A 21890-nucleotide genomic window follows, 5' to 3' on the forward strand; every position below is an offset into this window, starting at 1 on the left:
ATGGGCCAGTCTGTGGCGGTTTCCTCTATCAGAAGATGGCCTGGGGGTACCTCAGCCAGGGTGTGCATTCGTGGTATGAAATGGGAATGGGAGTAAAATCACCCCGACGGCCATGGTGGAGGACCCAGGGAGGCAGAGGAGAGGGAGCTGGGGCTCAGACCAGATGGCCCAGGCAGAGCCCCGCACCCTCGTCCTCCCACTACTAGCCTTCCAGTCTGTTTCTTCTAGAAAATAGGACGGGTGTTGACCTCCCCCAGCGCCTCTGCTCAGTAAGGCTCCTCCTCCTAGGGGTCTCGGGGATGTCTGGGGGTACAGCTATCCTGAGCCGGCCTCCTGGTGTCAGGTTAATTCACCCCTGGGTGGAGGGCTGCCTCTTCTTCCAAAACTTTTTCTCAGCTTGAGAAATGCGTCCCACCCTCCACTGGGGAAACTGCCACCAGGAGGTCCCAAGAAGAGATTCCGGTGCCTGGGGTGGGGTGGAGAGCAGGTGGGGAGACCGGGGGAATCAATGTGAATCCAGACTTGGGGGTCAGATCCCTGATCAAGTGCGTAGGCTGTGCAACCCTGGGCAACTCAGTAACCTCTCTGGGCCTCATTCCCTCATCTATGAAATAGGTTACCCCCAGTTCCCTCCAGCCCTGGGATCAAGCCCTTGGCTGGGAGCCACCCTGGCTTCTCCTCTCCCCATCAGGCACAGTTAGCCCACAGATACACCAAGTTCAATGCTACTTCACAGGTGTGGAAACCCAGGGGGACTGGCTCTCATGAAGTCACAGGCCAGAATGTGAAAAGGTGTGGGGTGGCTCAGAGTGCCAGACGCCAGCCTGCCATACCCATTGCCCGACTCACCTGGACTGGAAGGGCTCAGGGGCTTGGGTTCCTCCTTAGACTCGGGCTCAGGTGCTGCAGCCTCCGGCTCTGGGAGGCCGATGTCTGTGGCCTGAGCCTCCTCTCCAGCCTCCATGTCTCCGAGGGAACCTGCAGACACAGCCCAAGGGAAATCGTGAGGCTCTGCTCCCTCATGGTTTGCCCTGGCCACTCCATGGAGTCAGAGGCCATGAGGGGGCAGCCATCAGTGTGACTTGATGCGTGAACCTTACCCATATCAGTCCAACCCCTGCACCTAGGGGTCACTGGCCTTCCTGTTACACCTCACCTGCCCTACAGCCTCTACTGGCCCAGTGAACTGCTCTTGTCAGGATGATCGTCCCGGACTGCCCGCTCTGCTCCAAACCATGGTAGCAACTATGGGGAGTGTTGTGGTTTGGGGAGTTCTTGGAGGCTGCCTGATTGCCGTGGCCCTTCCTCGTCCCACAGGTACGCTCTTGAGGGATTTGCAGAGCCCCACTGTGCGCCCACAGCTCCTGTGGGTAAACATCTCCTGGGCCTGGCATAGCTGTTCCCTCTGACCCAGACCCCTCCTCTGGGAAGCAGCCCACACCCAGGTTCCAGGTCTGGAAGCTTCTTGAGGGTGGGCCCCAGCACCCAGCAAACAGGAGGTCTCCGAGAAGCCGATTCCAGGAATAAATAGCTGATGGGCACAGGTGAACACACGGGTGTCTGCAGTCACCCTCTGGAGGCTAGAGTGCCACAGGCCTAGGGCCCCCTAATTCCAATCTCCACCCTTCCCAGAGGCTCTTACAAGGGAGCCCCATGGAGCCCACATTACAGGTGAGAAGGCAGATGGGAGTCCAGGTGACCTGACCCCAGCCCAGCCCTGGGAGGGTGTCAAAGCCGGACCCGCTAGTGCCCCTGAGTGCAGGCCAGGTTGGCAACCTCTGCTCTGGGGCCAGACAGATGGTGCCGGACAGTGGGCAGAGAGAACAGTGGTGAACAGGTGCCCCTCCTCCTCCTGCTCATCAGATTGCCTAAGCCCCTTCTATCCCTGTCTCAGCCTGGGCCCCAGGACAGGTATCGGCGTGGGGCTGCCTCTGCCCCAAGTACAGCAGGTCCTTAAGTAACATGGATGAGATACTGTAGGAACCTAACTGCGGCTATATCACCTAGCCTAGGGCAAATTTGGTTCGTTACACCTCCAGTAGCTTAGAGTCACAGAACCTCTAAATGACATTAAGTGAGGACTTACTGTACCTCCTCAAGCTCTTCCTCTGCAGCCACCTGTCCTGCCCCACCCACCAGTCACCAGGGAGATGACGCTCACCATCCAGGTGTGGTGTGGGGGAGGATCCTGACTCCAGCCCCAGCCGTGGAATGGGGGGCAGGGAACGGGGGCTTTTGGGCCCAGGCCATTGAGCCTGAAGCATCCAGACCCTCTTGCTGCCGAGGAAAATGAGCAAGAAGAAAAGAGCAAGAAGCTGTGGCAGCATCAGCAAATTCACATGTCAGAGGTTCCTGATGGAGAAGAATGGGGCTTGTTTTGACAGGAATGGAAAGCACTAGAAGGGGACCTGAGCGGGGAAGAATGGAGTGGCCACTTCTCGGGGGCCACCGAGCTCCCGTCCCCAGAGACAGGCAAGCGGCAGTAGAGGGAGACTTGCTTGGGATTCACACCTCAGTGGCTGGGGGTCCTGACCTTTTGTATGTCATGACCCGTCTGGGAATCCAATGAAATCCAGTGCTTTCTCCCCAGAAAAACAGAGAGGGACTAAAATTTGTCCAGCTTTAGGGGCTTCTCACCGAATCACTGGTGTCCTCCTTGGTGCCCTTTCTCTCCAGCTTTGCCAGGGTTTTCCAGGGGGTGAAAGAAGGTGGGTGGTTAGCTGATGGAGGGAGGCGGGGCCTGCTGATGCTTCAGATGCCTGCCCATCCAGTCACGCTGTGCAACCAGCCAGCGCCCCACACGGCCACAGGAACTGGCTCAAGGCAGCAGGACAGGGAGACCCACGAGGCTGTGAGAGAATGTGGTGGCCAAGTTCCCAGGCTTACTTTCAAATCCTAGCAATTTACACGGACAGGGAGGTGCAAAGCTGGTTTTCTCTTTGCGTTTCAGGGCCGCTGTCTGACCACAGGTGGGCGATGGCCGCTACAGTCGTGGAAACTTTGTTCCTGGGGGGGCAGGTGCCTTTCCTCATGTCCATGGACATCTGAGGGCAGACACTTCTAGAAAGCAGAAGTGCCGGGACCTCTGGATTCTGCGGGGACTTCCAGGCCGGCAGGGGAGATAGTCAAACAATAGACAGGCCCCAAACCGCAACAACAGAAAATTATAAATGTGCTGTGAGGGAGGGAGTCAAAGGAGAAAGACAGATGCTACCAGCAGATCTCAGGGGTTGATGTTGGTGCGAGGCTGACAGCTGAGGGCAAAGGAAGCGGCTTGTGCAAAGGCCCGGAATCCGGACAGGCCTTGATATGATATGGAAGGAGGAGTGGGGAGTCGAGGCTAAGAGGAGAGTAGGGCCGACCTCCTCTCTCTCAGCCTAGAGACAGGGGTGGGGGTGGGGGGCTGAGGGGAGGTAGATCCTAACCCTGAGACACACAGAGGGTCCACACAGGCAGGCATGGCACTGGCACGGCCATTTCCCTGCTGTAGCCCTCTGGCCTTAGCTCTAGCCTCCCCCAGGACACCTCAGAGCTATAATTACTCAGACCACACAGAACCAGCCCCAGGCTAAGCCTCTGTGCTCTCCTCAATGTGCCCACACAAGCAGGTCTGTGTTGGGCTGGGCACACCCCAGACCGGTCGGACTTGTGCCCCTGGGACAGGTGGGAGGCCTGACCCGCAGTAACCTCCCTCGCACGCACCTTGGTAGGGAAGCAGTGGATACAGTGGAGGCCAGCCTCTATCCCTCTCCCATGGAGTCGGCCCTGAGTGGGCACTGCCCATCACCGTGGTCAGCACACAGTCCTGAGGTCAGCCCATTTGCTGGCCCTTTTCTAGAAGCCCTAGTGCCTTCTGTAGCTCATTCAGAGCTGGAGGGGTTGCCTCAGAGCTGTGGCCCCTCCTGTTGAATGGGCCATGGGATTTCAAGGCCTCAGTTGCCTGTTCTGGAGAATGGGTAAGAAGCTACCTGCTTTAAGGGAATGCAGGGACCAGAGCATTGGGGCGGGGCTGACACTCCCTTCCTCGTTCCTGTCAGGCCCCAGGATGTCCCCTACTCTTGGTGCCTCACCCAGGTGGGCCTCAGCCACCCAGGGAGGCCCTGAGCTCCTGTTGGGTCCGTTTACCAGAGAACAAAGGCATCCGCTCTGCATCCGCTCTGCACAAAGGCGTGACAATGAGCGTGAAGAAAGAGGCAATTTATTCTCATGCTGCTAATTCAGTTCCAGCACAATTAACACAGCTCTGATAATGCAGGAGACAACTGCCAACCAGCAAATCGCTACCAGCCCACAACCAGGATGCAGCAGGGCGAATCCCGCCCCACACTCGCCTGTGCGCACAGAGAGCATGCCACATTGTCCCTGCTTAAGCCCATGACACCTGTTTCCACCTGGGGCGCGGGAGGAAGGTTTCTCAGCTGGCAAGGGTGATTGTTGAGATGCTATGCTTCCCTGGGTGTCCTGGGCTAGGACAGAGCCTGCCTGGCCCCTGTGGGACCCTCTGCCCAGAGACCCTAACAGCTGAGCCAGCAGGAAGTGACCTTGCTGTGACCTCAGACAAGGAACTCTAGCTTTCTGTGCTCAGTAATCACACAGCTCCCACCTTACAGGATGAAGTGTGGTGACACCTGTATTTGAACTTAGCTCAGGGCTGGCACACAGTACATATGCCCCAGACATCAACTGTCATCATCATTAGCTACTACCACCTACCTCCCAGCAGGGCCAAGGAAATGGTGGGGGGAGGAATGCGCTATGATTAAGTAAGCACTACCCTGTGCTCAGCATTTTGCAAATGTCCTTTGTACCCCTCCAACCCCCTGCAGCCAGGGGTATAGCGATGATGGGGACCGTGTGTGGGGAGAGGAGGGTACACTTCTACCATACAGGGAGCAGTGGTGGGAGAGGACAGCGGGAGGGTGACAGGACCAGGTGGAGAGGGAGGCAGGGCCATTATGACAGTCACGATGGGCGAATACACTTCCCAACACCTCCCAAGATGGAAACCTGAGTCACTCCCACTTTGCAGATGAGTAAACTGAGGTCCAGCAAGGTGAACTGACCTGCTCATGGGCCTGGGCGAGGAATCGGTGGTAGGGGGCAGGTGGGCAGGAGTCTTTTCCAATAAGCCACCCTTCCAGATACCAGCTCAGGCCAAGGCCCTTCTGAGTGCAGGTGCGGCCTCACGCCTCTCCTCCTGCAAATGACTTAGAGCGAGGACGAGGCTGACCCCATTGCCTGGTGGGGTCCAGAGGCCGATGCCCAAGGCCGAGCACCTGTCTGGGGGGTGCACGTGGGTGATGACAGTGGTCACCGCCAGCCAGGGCAGCCCTGGGCATGGCCCCCGCTGCCCGGAGACCCTCGGTTATCACGGTGAGCAGACGCCAGCCGCTGCGATCAGTCTCCTGCTCATTAAGCTGATGCCGAAATGGAATGAAAACATAATAGCTATTTGATTGGGGGTGAGATATTTTGCATATTGGCTCAGCACTGATAGTGGAATTTCATCAACTCCCTTTTTTCATGCTTTAAAACTGAATTACAGAGACAGGCTCTGTGCAGTGGGATGATCCCAACTCCTTCCAATTCCCGGAGCAGCAATGATTAACGAACTCCTGGCTTTGATAGCAAGGCAACTGGGGGGTCCTTCTGAATAACTGCCTTGAAGAAAGCAAGAGCTGGTAGCCGAGGAGGGAATAAAATCCCTCCGGACTTCAGCCCCCAGGTCGACCTTCCAGGTGGCTGCTGATGGAGGTGGCTTGAAGCACTGGCTGGACACCCTCCCCCTCGCCCCCCCCGCAGCAGACTGTACTTTGTTGAATGGGGGCAACTCTGACCATCCCCCACCAGGCCATTGGAAACGTGAAAGAACCAGGGCAAAGGCCCAGTGAGCCCCCACCTGCATTGGATCTTCCCTGATGCCTGCCCATTGCACAGGCCGTTTATGCCTCCTTGGGAACGTCCTCTATAGTCCCAACTTACAGGGGAGGAAACAGGTACCGGCATCTGCCTTCCTGTGTCAGAGTGGGATTTTAAATGCAGGTTCACTGGCTTGGGGGACAGGTGGACACTGTAGGGTTATGGGCCCTGCTCCTCTCTCACCAATATCCTGGCCTGGCTGGAGAAATTCAGAGCTGGGAGAGGGTCACCAGGCAGACCCTGGGATCTGATGGCTCATTTTTAATCCTTGTTCTTTCATTCATTCACTCATCAATTCACTAGCTCAGTTCTTCACTCGCTTTTTCATCCACCCATCAATCCTTTCCTGAGTCTGCCAAGTGCCAGACCCCACAGGCATTGGAGACCCTGCAGCAACTAAGATGTACCCCCAAAAAAGAAACATGAAAAATGCAAGTGTGGCCTTTGCCACAAAGAAGAGGTGGAGGTGCCAGTCAGGGAAGGCTTCTTGGAGGAGGCAACAAATGAGTAGTGACCTAGAAGGGGACAAGGTTGCCTGCAAATGGGGCCAAGGAAAAGCATTCCAGGTAGAAGGAACAGCAGGACGTTGGGGCTGGTGACCTTGTGCCATGCCTCCCTGAGTCTGGTTTCCTCGCTGAAAGCCTGGAATAATAGTAACCTTTTGTCATGGGCTGGGGTCAGGGTTCAGGCAAGATGGTGCCAGTAGGTGCTGAGCACAGATTTGTGGTTATTATTACAACTGTTATTATTTCAGCTCTCCACGGAAGTGCCACCGGGCCCTCTAGAGGTGGGGATGGAGGTGACAGGGCTGGGGTGCTGAGGGGCTGGGGGCTGGGGAGGGCTGTGCAGGCAAAAGACTGGCAGAAGGCCTGGCCTCCTGTCTTGCTGGCTCTGGGCAGCCAGTGGGCAGGTGGGAGCTCAGTGCTGCCAGGAGAGAGACCCTGGCCTCTGGGTGGCACAGTGGCCAGATAAGGCCTTGATAACAGAGAGAAAATAGCAACAGATTCAGACTTTCCCACCACTGGGCCACGGGCAGCTCAGGCCATGGCGGGGACAGGGAGGTGGTGGGGACAGCCCTGCTCTCCCTGAGGGAGCCATACTCTAGGGAGCTCAGGGTGACAGGGACCCGGTCATTCTGGGGGCTCAGCAGACAGAGCAGGGTCTGAACCCTGACCTCTCATCAGGAGGCAGCGTGACCTCTGGTGACGCTCCCCTCCCCTGGGTCCTGGTCAGCACGACTGGATGCTATTAAACCCCTTCCCAGGGCCAGCATGCCTCTCTCCGCTCTATGGGGATGCTCACCTACCTCCCCAGCTGTGGTGCAGGGAGAGCAGGGCTGTACAATGACTGGCACCCAGGGCCCCGCCCTCCAGGAGCTGGGACACAAGTGCACAGCCTTTGACAGTTTATGAAGCTCTGCAAGAACCCTCTTCAATATTGGCCTGTGGGGAAACTGGTTCCTCCCTACAGATGGGGAATCTGAGTCAGAGAGCCCTACACCAGCCCCCACCTGGCCTCATCGCGGGTCTTGGGCTATCTGCCCACACAGACTCTTCTTCCCCGACAGGAGGGCTTTAATCCAGCCAGTGTTCGACAGACAGGAAACCAAGGCACAGAGTGTGGGGCAGCTGGTTGCCCTGGCCACGCACCCGCCTGTCAGCTGCACCCTACAGCCTGCAGACTCCACTCACTGTCCACAGCCCGTACGACCAAGTGCCGCGTACTTATGCCCAGTTCTGACAAGCAGCTGAGTTGCTTTCCAGCCCAGGTGGATGGAGAGAAGCAGGTTAGAAGAGGGGAGTGCTGGGTAGGGACAAGGCAGGGTCAGGACCAAGCCTGGAGAAGCAGGAGGGAGCCCAGTATATGGGGCTTTGGGCAAGACATGGTATCCCCAGAGCCCCGAGTAGAGAGGCCCCAGACAGTCCAGGGGCTGAAGAGGTCAGCTGTGCTATCCAGGGGGACAGGGTCATGCCCAGTAGGGCCTCTGATAAAAAAGGCTCACTTAATCAGAAGTTCTTCAACAGTTTCTTTAACATGAACAGAGGCAGGTTTCTGGACCATTGCCTCATTGGAGAGCACAGCAGCAGAGGGGTGGGGGCCCTCTTGAGGGGTACAGGCACCCACAGGAGGAGGCTGGAGCTCTGAGAGGGCCTCCTGGACACCCAGTCAGGCCCTGGCACTGACCAGCCCTCTCGGTGGGTTCTCTCATGCCCACTTCCCAGCTGGGAAGGAGGCTGAAGGCTGGCACCAATATCACATAGAGCCTGGTAATCTCAGTGGGTCCATCTCCTGCCCACCCCATTTTCCTAAATATGGCCTGAACTGCCTGCTTCTCTCCTCGCCACTGCCAGTGTGGGGTCTAGTCCATCAGCAGAGCAGGTGCCCCTTCTGGGCCCTGGCTCTTCCCTGCTCCACCCTCACCCCCAGAATGGCAACCAAACCCCTTCCGCTGCCCTGGCTCTCCAGCCACAGCGCCCCGGCCCATGCTGTCCCTCTGCCAGGACACTCTCTCGCTCCGTCTTTGCCAGGTTAAGGCCTTCTTATCACTCAATTAACTCTTCCTCCCACAGTCTGCGTGTCCCTGGAGCCGCACATTTATTTGCAAGTCATTTGTGTAATTTTCATGAGAGTGGGGGGTGGGAGAGCTGGTCAGCTGATGATCCCTGCTGGCCCTGAAGTGCCCAGAGGGAGGATGAAGGGTGACCCACCTGCAACCACCTTCAAGGAAGGCACTGCCCGGGTTGCCCTAATGGGGTTGACAAGGACTGCACCAATGGCCACAAGGATAAGGATGCTGTTGGCGACACAGAGGATCCCAGTGGAGTGCAGAGGGGTCTCTGGAGCCTCAATAGGTACAAACTAGGAGGGGCCCACAGGCCCCTGCTGTGGCCTGCCAGTGGCTCTCATCAACCCAGGATCAGTCCCAATGACAGCTAGGGTGACCACAAAGAGGATGTTGGCAAGATAATCTTGGCTTATTTGAGCAGGCAGCCTGTTCCTCTGAGAAGATCAAGCATCTGAACCTCTGCCTGTTCTGGGGACCTGGGCCAGACGCTCTCTCCCACTGGGCCAGACGCTCTCTCTCCCCCCCCACCCCCCCCGACCCCTACCTGGACTGCACGAGTGGGCCTGGGGCAGAGGAGACATGGGGACCGAGCAGCTTGATTCTCTACTTCTCCACCAAGGGTCAGCCAGGTGCTGACTGAACGCACCCTGTGACAGAGCACTCAGACTCTTCTTCCAGAGGCACAGATCGGGGTCCCTGGCCCTGCGCCTCCCATGTCTTGGTGTGCCCATCACAGATGCTGTGTATGCCTGCCAGGCTGTATGCCTCATAGCTCAGCAGGCACCCAGGCCAAGCCTGGAGGTGCTGGTGACTGCGGCTGTCCCAGTAAGCCACGCTGGAGGAGGGTGGCTGTCACAACCAGCACACCCTGTGCCATCTGAGGGCAATGAGATGCCCTCAGCATCAAGCACAAATTTGCAGTGCCTGGGGCGTGCCAAGCAGGGGCCCCACGTTCTCTCGGAACACAGAACCATGCTCTCATGGAAAAGAGCCACTGGGACCTACACCAGCTGCTAACAAATTAGAAAGATCTTATGGAGATATAATTCACAGACAATAAAGTGTTACTCAGCGTTTCACAGTGTGTTTATTAAAAGTTGGGAAGGACAGGCATATGTGCCCAAATAAAACCCAGGGCCCCCTGTGGCCCAGTCTCATGCAGAGACACTAGCACCTTTCCTTGTCACCTCTCCCACTCCCAGCCACCAGAGCCTCTCACTTGGCCCTAAACCCAGCCAGGTCCATGCCTTTGCCCTCCCTTCCCGCACTTGAATGTTCTTTGTCCCAGCTTCTCTCTCCCTTCTCCCAGGTCCCTTCTCCCCACACCCTCTTGATCACAGTCCTGGCAGCCAGACTGGCTACCTACCTCACTGGAAGGGTGTGGAGGAGGCCTAGATGCCAAGGACAAAATAAACCTTCCTCTCAGCAGAAGGTGGGTGGATGACAGGTAAAGGCCAGCAACCATACTCATGTGGATGTCTTGTCTCTGTGTCCCCATTATGCCTGGGGGCTGCTGTAACCAAGGACGGCCCCAGCCCCCCAAATGAGACCTACTGTCCACCTGTGTAGCTTCTGGGACAGGAGGACCTCCTCCCAGGCCTCAGGGCCCCCTTGCCCTGTGGCCACCCTCTCCTCCTTAGGCCTCAACCTCCTGGCCAACTGAGATCAGCTTCCCAGCTCCTTCTTCCCAGGGCTGTCAGCACAGATGCTAAGGTCACGCTCTTGTGGGTGGTTGTCTATACCCGTGTCCCCCAGTGTACTCACCTGGAACCCTCCACACCTTGACCTGCCCTCCTCTGCTCAGCAGCCCCCATGGCTTCCCATCTCTTTCAGTGCCAGAGCCGAACCTCAGCCCATGCCAGCATCCCACCTCTGCAACAGCACCGGGCACATAGTAGGTGCTTAATGAATACTGGTGACTGTGATGGGTGTGGAGGAGGGAAACAGACTGCTCACAGATGGCCTGGCTCAGAGCGGGGTGTGGCTGGGAGCCTGCCGGGCTCCCACAGGAGAAGTCTGGGGTAGAGGAGTGAGGGGACTTGGGGAATGTTGTTTGGCCCCAGAGGGGAGCCTTGGGGTCTAAGCCCATGTGTGAATGGATGATGAGGGGCTGTGCCCGGATCTTGGGGTATGCCACCTCCCCCTCCAACTCTCTGTTCCCTGAGGCCAGGGCCAGCATGCCTCTCTCCGCTCTATGGGGATGCTCACCTACCTCCCCAGCTGTGGTGCAGGGAGAGCAGGGCTGTACAATGACTGGCACCCAGGGCCCCGCCCTCCAGGAGCTGGGACACAAGTGCACAGCCTTTGACAGTTTATGAAGCTCTGCAAGAACCCTCTTCAATATTGGCCTGTGGGGAAACTGGTTCCTCTCTACAGATGGGGAATCTGAGTCAGAGAGCCCTATACCAGCCCCCACCTGGCCTCATCGAGGGTCTTGGGCTATCTGCCCACACAGATATTCAGGGCAAGGCAGAACCACGCTGGGCCAGGTTCGGGGCATATGGTTCTGAGCTTAGGGAGCCTGCCCAGGCCTTTATGTACACACCTGGCAAACGGGTACTGACATGGACCTTGTAGTGCTGTTATAAGGAGTGGATGGGAAGGGGTTTTGCAGGAGGTGATTCCCCAGATGTGGGTTATTCCTAAGAGTATATAACTCCTTCTACCAGGGTCCTGAGAGCCTGCCACTTGCTAGGTCAACCTGAGCAAACAGGTTCAGACGGTGTACGCGTGCGTACGTGCGTGTGTGTGTGTGTGTGTGTGTGCGCGCGCGCACTAGGGTGGGGGTGGACACACTGTGGCATCTCAGATACCATGAACAGCTAAGACAGTATAGGATGGAAAATAGCAGGTGGGTGTGGAGTAAGAGATTCTCGTAGGAGGAGGCGATATTAAAGTTGCGACTGTGAGTAGGGAAGACCACTCCAGACAGGGCACTGTCAATGCAAAGCTCCGGAAGCGGAAAGAGTTGGTGGGTTCTGGCTCTGCCGCTGAGGACGGTGGAGGTGGAGAAGCAGTGGGCCTAGAGCACTAGGCAGCTAGCTGGGGGTTTATTCTCAGCACCTGAGAAGCTAAGCAAAGATTTCAGGCTCTGGACTGAAGGGAGGCCAGCTGCTGTGGATAGCCACCACCTTCAGCCAGCCACCCAGGTAGCTGGGTGCCACCCCCTTGGCCTCGATCAGGACCCTATCTTGCCCCCAGCCTGCCCTCTCTCTAGGGCCAGGGCCATCAGGCAGGTTCACCACCCCCCCTCGCCTCCCACCCCTGTCCTCAGGGGCAGGGGCCGGGCGGGGCAAGGCAGAGAAAGGGGAGGCGGAGGAGGCGGGAAGAAAGAGCGGGGCCTGAGAAAGCCCAGCCTGGCTGATAGGGGAGAGATTGGTTTCAGCCAGAGCTGCGGCCCTGCCAAGTCCACATCCTATCGCGCGGCCTGCACTTACTCAACATTCATCTCCGCTCAGCTCAGAAACTTTATCAACGCTGGAGGTTGGCGCCATCTCTGGGCCTGGCCACTCCCCGCCCTCTGATGGGCCTGATAGCCACTGATAGATTACATGAGATTGTTTCACTCCGAGGACAGATTACTAATACTCCCAGGGGAGGGGGTGCAGACCACGTGGCCTGGGCTGGGTGGGGAGGGGCCAGGCCACTCGTGGGCCCTGGAGAACACACTTGGGGCCGTGTGGCACAGACCCCTGGCATGTGACTGATGGGGAGGTAAAGGGGAGAGGACACGGCATGGGGTGAGAGTGGTGGTCAAGGCCATGGGGCATGGCAGAAGCAGCCAAGGCCACAGCATAGAGTGGCAAGCAGGAGGCAGCCTGGGGAGGAGACGGGGAAATAGTGCCGAGAATGAAGCACCACGGGCTCCAAAGAGATTCTCCCTCCCGATGGGCTGATAAGGCTGATAGATGGGAGCGGGGCTGCGGCTAATGGAGCCGTCGCCCGGTGGCCCCCACGTCAGATGGATGGAGGCAGACTGCTTCCTGGAAGGGGACAGGGCTCCAGCGTGACAGGGCCCTGCCATCTGATAGGCGGGGCAGGACACCCCCGAGGGGAACTGGCAGGTGCTGAGCCCTCCTCAGCTCCAGATTTCTCCTCTCACCTCTGGGGCACCCGGCCCCCAGGCACTACTGCACTAGGTCCTGCACTATGTGAGAGGCGCCTGTCCTCACCAGTTTACCGAAGATCTATGGCCCCAGGAGAAGTGGGAACTCTAGGCCCATTCACCTCCTCTTCTAGGAGGTGGGGGCCTGCACCCATACCCTCAGGCTGTCCTGATGCTCTGGACACACACCCAAACCTGGAAGACTCTAGTGTCAAGGGAGGAAAGAGGAAGCTGATCCTTTTCCCCCCATGGGTTTGGCCAGGTCTCAAGCAGCAAATCTACTCTGCTTGCACGGCACAGATGGGGAAACCCAGGCACCTTCCCGGTCCCGCGAGGAGCTGGAGACTCTGCAGGGCCTGAAACTGTACCTCTTGGCTCAGGACGGCCCGCATCCCCATGGGGTCCAGAGCCACAGCATCCAGGAATCTGGGGTGGAAGACACCTGCCCTCAAATCCTGCAGGACAGGGCCCTTGTCCACACTGAGCCTGTTACAACTGAAAACTAGGGGCTAAAACATCAGCCTCAAATTCATACACAGAGCCCGGCTGGCACGGCTCAGTGGCTGAGCGTCGATCTATGAACCAGGTCATGGTTCAATTCTCAGTCAGGGCACACGCCCGGGGTTGCGGGCTCCATCCCCAGTGTGGGGCGTGCGGGAGGCAGCCAATCAATGATTCTCATCAATGGTGTTTCTATCTCCTCTCCCTCTTCTTTCTTCTCTTAAATCAATAAAAATATATATTTTAAAAAATTCATACACTGAGAGTAGAATGGAAGCTGTGGGGGTTCGTGGGGGTTGTGGGTGGGGACTTACTATTCAATGGTAACAGTATTTGTTGGGATGACGGTAATTTTTTGGAAATAGATAGCACCGATGGTTGCACAACCTTGTGAATGTATTTAATGCCACTGAATTGTATACTTAAAAGAATTATAATGATAAATTTTATGTATATTTTGCTACAATAAAAAAAAAAATCTGTCACCTAGTGCCAAGGAGCACACAGCAGGTGCTCCATTAAATGTCTGTTCCTTTCCTCAGGGATTCAGAGACACAGATCCCTACCCAGGTGCATAGCCCCCTACAGTGATATGGGCTCCCCCATCACCATGCTGCCTCAGGCCATTTGCCGGATGTAGAGACTGAGGCCAGGGCTTGCTGGGGTCTGGTCCTGCATCCATGGATGGGATGGGGATGCTGAGGGGTCATGGGGAGTCCAGAAGGCAGACCAGACCAGTTGACCCATCCCATGAATGGCCCTGGGCAAAGTTCTGCTGCTGGTCACAGTTTGGCCCTGCTAGGCTCCTGATGAAGGGCCTAAGAGTTCCTTGGCATCCATCTCCAAGCCCTGCAGCCCAGGAATACCCAGTGAGACTGGATCAAGCCCCAGGCCTGCGCAAAGCAGTCCATACAGCCCCTAATGGGCTCCTCACCACCTTGGAGGGCCCCATCTGAGGCTCAGGGGTTTCGATGACTGGCCCAAGGGGACCCAGCGAATGGAGGGCTGGGATTTGCAGCCAGGCCCTGTGGCTCCAAAACCGGCAACCTTGACCCCTCTAGGGTGAATGAGGCCACGGTGATGACAGTCACCTTGGGGCCTGGACATTACAGCTTTGAGCCAAACCCTCTGACTTGTCAAACATTGGCTTGCATCTGGATTCCCAGAGCCCATTGGGCCAGGACAGAGTAAGTGGAGAGGAAACGTCTGGTACTTGAGAGGGAGGAGGAGGAAGGAGAGGAGGAGGAAAGGGGGAGTCCCATGCACAGTTCCTCTATCCCAGCTCACATCCTGGGCCCCCAGGCCATGTGGCTGTCCTGGAGCCAGGGCTAGGCAGCATACTGAGGTGGTGCTGGCATTTGAACTGGGCCTTGACTGTGCTGGTCAGTGCACGGCAGGGGCCTGGCACATCTCTCACCATGATATCTCATCCCCTGCTCAGAGCTTCGCCTGTGTTGTTCCCTCTGCCAGGAACATTCTTCCCCACACACCCCACCCCGACGTCTCTGCTTAAAGTCTGCTTCACTGCAGCCACCTCGCCTTCCTTGACCACCAGTCCTCCAGATACAGGGGATCCCTCCATTGTTGGGGATGTTTTTCTTCTCTACCGCCCCACCAGCCTTGGTCTCCATGAGGGCAGGGACTGAGGGAGGCCCCACCTGTGAAGGTCTCCAGGGTCCCTGGTCCAGGGCCATCCCCCAATAGATGCTCATTATAAGTTAGAGGTCAGCCTGTATGTCCCAGTTCCCAGGCAGCCAGCCCCTGAAGGAGTGAGTCCCAATCTTGCCTCGGGGACAGGGGCCTTGCTGCCCACTGTGTAAGGACCCCGGCTCCTGCACCTTAGGGCTCTGTCTATGACAGGTTCTCTCGCAGGCATTAACTTTTTCTTCCAGTTTCCTTTTCCCCTTGGTTTTGCTTTATTCTCCTGAGAGGGGCCAGGATGGAAATAGATTTAGAAATCAGTTGAGGGGTAACTTATCGAGCACCTACTGTATGCCTGGCACTGTCCTGGGGACGACAGAGATGGTGGCAGAATGGGGACTCCTCTCGGAGAGATTTCCAGGCAGGTGTTAGGAGACCCTTCCTAAGTGAAGCTGCCCAGGCTGTCCTTCCACTCTCATGCACCGAGTCCCTGTGCCCCCCACCCCCCCAGGAGGCACCATCACCCCATCTTATAGGGTGGGGGACGGAGGCCCAGAGAGGCGAGGGGCTCGGCTGAGGTCATATAGTGGCAGTCTGGTACTGGCCCGACGGCCCCCTCCTTATTTCCTCCCCTTAGATCTCAGCCCAAACTCGTTCCCTTCTCACCTCTCTGCTATTTTCCACTTACGCATTTTTGAAAACACCCACGCCTGTGGCTGGTTTTTGGGTCACCGAGCCCTGCTGGTGCCATGGGAGCTGAGGCGGGGGGTGGGGGGCCTTCTGGCTGGGCCTACCTGGGCCCAATCTTGCTGACAACATATCCCGTGGGGTGCAAAGTGACTTTGAACACAAGAATGCCCCAAACTTGCTTGAACTCTTCCTACAGACATGGTTTCCTGTCATGTAAATTTCTGAAAATGGGAAATCTGGAAGACCCCAAGTTTCTAGAGTATGCCACAGCCACAGAAAGAGAAGGGAGCCCCCAGAGAACTTTCTTCTCCTTGTGTGGATGGGGAAACTGAGGCTCAGGAGCACAGGGCTTGCTGGAGGACACAGAAACCACCCTGGGAGGCAGAGACCAGACCCTCAGATTTACAGAGCGGGGAGCAGGTCTGGCAAACGGGTTGGAACTGTCATTCATGAAGTTGGTCCTACAGAGAGCCTGGCAGAGCCAAGTTCTAGATAAAAATCATAGCTGGAGGAGGGCAGAGAGTCGGGGGACAGCATGCACATGGTCTGGAGGTGCCAGACACAGGGAGTAGAAGGGGAGGCTGGCCAGCCTTGAGCTGTCCTCACCCTGCTTTTGAACTTGGTGTTCCCATCTGGGAGTCAGAGTTGTCAGTGCTGATCTCAGGAACACACAAATCCTGGCCCCCAATTTCAGGCAGTGGGGATCTGCGCTCTGAGGGTCAGCAGGAGGTCATCTAAGGCCAAACTGCCCATTCCTCTGCTCATGCAAATGGATAGCCTCAGCAGCAAGGTCTGGAGAGGCCGGCCCTTCCAAAGCTGGGGAAGAGGGGATTTCCACCAGGCGGCCAAGGTCTGGGCTGGGACACTGGAGGCGGCCCCACCCCTCAGTGAACAGCCAATCCCTGCGCCACACTCATGCTTATTTGCATACCCTGCTTGCATTGGCTGCCAACATACAAGTTAGGACCTTGGTTCCCTGGCTGAGGGGGTGCCTGCAGGGAAGCTGTTGGGTAGGCAGGGTTGGGGGGCCAAGCTAGGTTTGCTGGGCTCAGGGGACTGAACTCTGGAGGGGCCGTGGCTGGGAGATCAGGCAAGGGGTTCTGAGTGGGGGGAGGGCTGGGTTCTGGGGGCCCTGAGCTCTAGGAATGCCAGATTCTGGGGTGCCAGGTTGAGGGACCTGGGTTCTGAGGGGCTGGGCTCTGGGGGTAAGTTGAGGGGGATTGGGCTAGAATTTGGGGGTGCTGGGCTCTGGAAGTGCCAGATCAGGAAAGGGGAGCTGTGCTATGGAGATGATAGACTCTAGGGGATGTCAAGCTCGAGGGGGTACTGGGCTCTGGGATGCCAGGCTGAGGGCCTGGGCCCTGAGGGGCTAGGCTGGGCTCTGGGGGAGACTATGTTAGGGAGCAAGTCCTGAGAGTGCCAGGCTCTGGGTGACTGGCCTGCCCCAGCCCCAAGTCTGGAACACAATGGGTCGCTTGCAGCCTGGGGAAGACTTTGGTTATAGTGCAGGCTCTTCCTTTTCCTCTAAGGTTCCCTTAAATCCTCATACTCTACCTACTCCCCTACCCCCAATTAGGAACTCAGGGGGAAAGATACTGACCCCAGGTCACACAGCCAGGGTGTAGCAGCACAGCTAGAGCTTTGTCTCTCCTTCCCGCCCCCCCCGCCCCCCCCCCCTCCCAAAGGCTAGGTCCTTCCTTCCAGGGTAACTTCTTAATTTTAGCTGCCTTGTCTCAGGGAGGGCTATATTTGGGCTTCCTTTGCAAAATGAGGATGATCATAGCTTTAAGAGAACCTGAACCCCCTAGCTTTCACCTTAGATCTAGTGGCACCACGTTCTTGGGACTCCATGAGTTGTGGGGCGGTGGGCTCCCGGGTGTGTGTGTATATGAGTGCGCTCGTGCTTTTGTTCTTGGCATTTTGGTGGGTGAGATAAGGGAAACAACAGAACTGCTCAGAGCAGCAGGCAGATAGATAACAGCGATAGGACTCCTCCACCGCACAGGCCTATCGCCCTTTTTATCACAGTTCCCTTTTCTTTTTTTCTGTCTTGTTGGGGAGGGGGAGGGTGGGACATACCCCCACACCCAGCCCCCAAGTGTAGCGACCAAGGGGTGGGGCCTCCTTCTCAGGCTCCCTCCAGCTGTGTCCAACACACACAGTGTCTTGGCCCAGAGTTCTCAGCTGGAAGGGGCAGGTGTCCTGGGGTGGTTGTCAATAGCAGCGGGTACATCGGTCCTTGCAGAGTGAAGACCATGGGTCCCTCTCATTAGCTCACTAAAGGGCTCTTCTGAGGGGGGATGACTCCCCACTTCATGGAGGAGGGCAGGGAGGCTCAGAGAGGATACAGGACAAAAGTGGGTGGGGCTGGGATTTGAATCTGGGCCTTGAGACTGGGTGCTGAGCTCCTCCCTTGAGACATCCTGCGAGGCCAGGATGGGCACAGCTGCATAGGAATGGGGAGCTGGCCACAGCAGGTGCCTGACTCAGCCCAAGGCCTGTAAGTATCTTCAGCCACATTTTACAGATGTAGAAACTGAGGCTCAGAACAGGGCAGTGCCTGTGAGCCACAGAGAGGAGGCAGGCTGGACCCCCCACTCTCTCTGTGTTCCCTCTGGCTCTGGTAAAAATGGAAGGTTCTCCAAGGAATGGACTCCCAGGCCCATAGGACAAATGTTCTAGAACCACCTGCATCACTGACAGGGCCCTGGACCTCTGCAAACCAGAGCTATTTGCCAAAAAGAGTCCAGGGAGAGTGCTGGTAGCATTGGTGGAGCATGTGTAGCAGCCAGACCCACACTGGGTGGGGCAATGGTAGATGTATAGTTGTTTATATGGAAAATAATAGTGATTAATAAATAATACAAAAATAAACTCTGGTTCCCATATTCACTACTGTAAACCTACTTTTGCCTACCCTACTGTCCATGCCCCTCAGAGAACCCCTGAGTTCCTGATGCTTAACCCATTTCTCTCCTTCTCATTCCTCAAAGGCAAGGAGGCCAGAACTGAGATCATGCCCATTGTTCTGCTGAGGAAACTAGGGTCCAGAAACATTAAGTCACTTGCCCAGACCACCTGCTCAGGGGGCAGGAATCAAACCCCAGGTACCCCACTCTACACTTGTCCCCCTCACCTGTACATGCACTAATTTTACTAAAAAATAGCTGACCTCCCTTAGAACACTGAAATAAATCCAACTCCCAAAGACAGAAAGAAACCAACTTTATCATAAAAGGAGCCAATTTTCTGGGGGCAGATGTAGAGGCATCTATCACCTACTGCTCTTGGACACGGCTGTGTGGTTCAGAGCAGTAGCTCACCTTGACCAGGCCTCTAAGCCAGGGTCTTTATTGCTCCCTCCCACGCTGTGTGACCTTGGGTGAATTGTTCAACCTCTCTGAGTCTGAATCCTCCAAGGAGAAATGAGGTCAGAGATGCCCTTCTCAGGGCTGCTGGGAGTACTCTTCAGGATAACCCAGGTCAAGTCCAGGCCTGGCATACAGCTTAGTAAAGGAAGGTATTATCTAACAATGGTCACCATTAGGATTATTATAACTGGGGAGTCCCAGAGCCATCCACAAATGCCGCTGACTGTCCACTCAGGCTTCCTGCTTTTGGGCTCACAGAGAAACTCATTTTTGAAAGAGTTGCAGAAAGGGGGGGAAATGGCCAGTTGCCCTGTGCCTGCCGGGAGCCCCTGCAGTCCCTCTGGAAGGCTCTCTGCAGCGAGGGAGGTGGGTTCTGCCTGACCACTGGCCCAGCTGGCACGTCAAGGCTGCCAGGGCCCCGGTTTCCCCTCCCGAACAGCTGGGTGTCCCTCTGCAGGCGCCGCCCTCACCACAGCTGCCTCACCTGTCCCTCAGCAGGAGGATTAGCCACACGGCAGCCCTAATCGTCGCTAATCGCACCATCAGCGCAGGATCTCGGATCAGCTGAAGGATGCGGCTTTATCCAGACAGACTCGGAGATGGCACCTCAGTCCCATTTGGGTGCTGCTGTCACTCGTGGCAGCCGGGCAGGCCTCGAAAGGCAGGATGGCTGGGGACGAGGCAGGGAGACAAGTGGGAGGGAGCCCTTCCCTTCCCCAACTGGCAAATGGGGCGTTGCTTGGTCCCGCAACATTTATTGGGCACCTACTGTATAACCATGCCCTGCTCTAGGTGTCCAGTTGACACAGAGACCTGAACAAACAAAATATTTGCCTTTGAGGATACTGCATCCTCTCCACAGCCTGTGTGCATTTGACAGATGAGGAAACTGAGGCACAGAGCTGTTCCCTAAGAGTTAGAGTCCAGGCAGGCAGGTCAACTCCTGGCTCGGGCCTGGCATCGTTCAGGAGGACATGGGACCACCCAGTCCCACTGGGAATTTTGCTCGTTCAGGTCCCTGTGTCTCCTGGACACCTAGAACAGTGTCCGGTTATACAGTGGGTGCCCAATAATTCCCCCGAGAGGGGCTGCCCCTCAGGCCTGGGCACAATTCCCTCCAACGTGATTCCTCCTTCTGAGGGAGGCCTGCTCTGCCTTCCCAGCTGGCTCCTGGATGCTGACTTTGTACCAAAACCTGGGAGGTGCATGCTGGACGCTCCGAGGTGCACGGCCTGCCCAGGGTCCAGGAAAGGCTGGAGAGACAGCCAAGGGCTCCCCTCCAGGGCCCCCACCCTCCCCACCCTCCTCCCTACCTTCTTTTTCAAAAACATAATTTATCTGTGTATTATCAAGAAATCCAGACACTTTAATCAGTGAGCTATGAAGTCAGAATTTCCATTCTTATCTGCGGGAGGAGTGGAAATGGAGGAGATAGGCGCAGGAGCGGATCGCTGGTGGGGAATGTTAATGGGTGGAGAGGCTGGGCTATTGGCCACGGAGAGGCGGTATCTCCCCCATTATCAAGGTGGTATCTCGCCAACCATCTCAGCGCAGTAATGGGGCCAGTTCAACTTTCCGAGTTATCACAGGAGCTGAAACCTGCGCCTGCCAGAGGCCCGGACCAGGAGACAGTTCAGGGCAGACTGGGCTCTGGCTGGCAAAGCCGGGAGGGAGAGGGGGACCGCTGGCCTTGCTGTGGCCCCCGAGGACCTGGGTGCCAGCCGACCCTCAAGGCCACCAGATGAGTATAGGGCTTCTCCCTCTGCTCTCTGGGAAAATGTTTGGTTTTGGTGGAGCCGGGTATGGGTATATCGAATAGGAGGGGAAACTGAGACAGGAGGCCTCAAGTTCCCAGTGGGCTGGGTTGTCCCAGGCCTTCCTGAGCTGTGCCAGGCCCATGAAGTGGAAAGCTGGACGGTGGTGTGGGGGCACAACAGGTGGGGTTGTGCTGTGAACATTCTGTCCTCCTGCCCTTGAGACCTGCAGGATCCCCTGTCCCTGGCCGGGGACCTTTTTCTAGCCCCAAGCCCTGGCAGCAGAACATATCAGTAGGATGGCGACACTCCAGTGGGCTCTGCCCAGAAAGAGGAAGGGACTCACTAAAGGTCATGCAGCCAGTGAGGACGGTCATGGTGACCAGAGCTGGATGCTGCCTGGAACCACAGGAAGGCCTTAGTTTCTGAACGTGAACTTGGACATGGCCAGGCCCAGCAAGGAGCACAGAGCTTTACCCTGGAAAGCATCACTATGGCCATCTTCTCCCTCCCTCCCCCAGGAACTTGTTGCAGTGTTAGGTCTGACCTTCAAACTCTCTAAACCTCAGTTTCCCTTTTGTGCACTGGGCTAATCAATGAGCCTCCCTTGAAGGTTACTGGTGGAAGGCTGTGAGCTCACAGCTAAAGTCCTCGGCACAGAGTAAAGGCTTAAGAAATGCTCGGTTAATGTTTGCTGCAATGACAGATGACTAACAAGCCTGGGGTGATCGAGAATGAACTTGGGGTTCTAGAAAAGCTGAGGGTGGATGGGGGAGGCCAGGAGAGGCCCTATGGCTGCGCATAGCTCTGCCTTGGATTTCTCTCCTTTCTTGAGGGGCTAAGTGCCTATTGCCAGAGCAGCCCAAAGGCCAGCTGAGAGGCAGCCCCTCAATTCCTCCCTGGGAGCTGAGAATCCAGCAATGTCCAGGATGGACTCACCATTGCCTGCAAGGTCCTATTTCTACTGGGGGGCCCTCTGGAAGCTCTTCCCCCAGACCCCACTGCAGGAAGCAGCCAAGACCACCTGGCCCTGGGGCCCCTCCCCCTCCTACTCCCTGGGTCTGACTCGCAGGGTGGGGGCTTGATGGGGAAAAGGGAAATTGAGGCAGAAGATTGTGACGGGCAGATTGGGAAAGCTAGAGGGCTTGAAGACATCACGTGGAACCAAAAGGAAGCAGCCCAAGGGAGCCTGGAGAGGGGAGAGCTACCCCTCTGTCCTCTTCATTTTAATTTTGTAAAACAATAAAAATGACACACCAGCTCTGGCCCAGGCTATACCTTCTATGCCAAGTCTCATCTGTTTCACTGAGATGCCCAAAGAGGTCTGTTTCATTTTGTAGGGG

At 56.7% G+C, this 21890-nt stretch overlaps 1 protein-coding gene across 9 annotated transcripts in view; it reads right to left on the reverse strand.

The window, feature by feature from the left end:
• The window catches only part of ZFPM1 (zinc finger protein, FOG family member 1), a 72455-nt gene that overhangs the window by 41828 nt on the left and 8737 nt on the right, over window positions 1–21890 (reverse strand). For 2 of the 9 annotated variants that reach the window (XM_059667093.1, XM_059667091.1), the window contains exon 2: window positions 850–978. The exons of 2 other annotated variants lie outside the window; for them this stretch is intronic. In XM_059667093.1, coding sequence (XP_059523076.1) covers window positions 850–978 — 129 coding nt within the window. Of the gene's footprint in view, window positions 1–849; window positions 979–2161; window positions 2315–2637; window positions 2850–21890 lie in introns of those variants that run through there. 5 more of the 9 variants (XM_059667092.1, XM_059667094.1, XM_059667089.1 and 2 more) reach the window with 5 other exon arrangements.

The sequence above is a fragment of the Myotis daubentonii genome, chromosome 15 (assembly GCF_963259705.1).
Source record: "Myotis daubentonii chromosome 15, mMyoDau2.1, whole genome shotgun sequence".
Taxonomy (NCBI): domain Eukaryota; kingdom Metazoa; phylum Chordata; class Mammalia; order Chiroptera; family Vespertilionidae; genus Myotis; species Myotis daubentonii.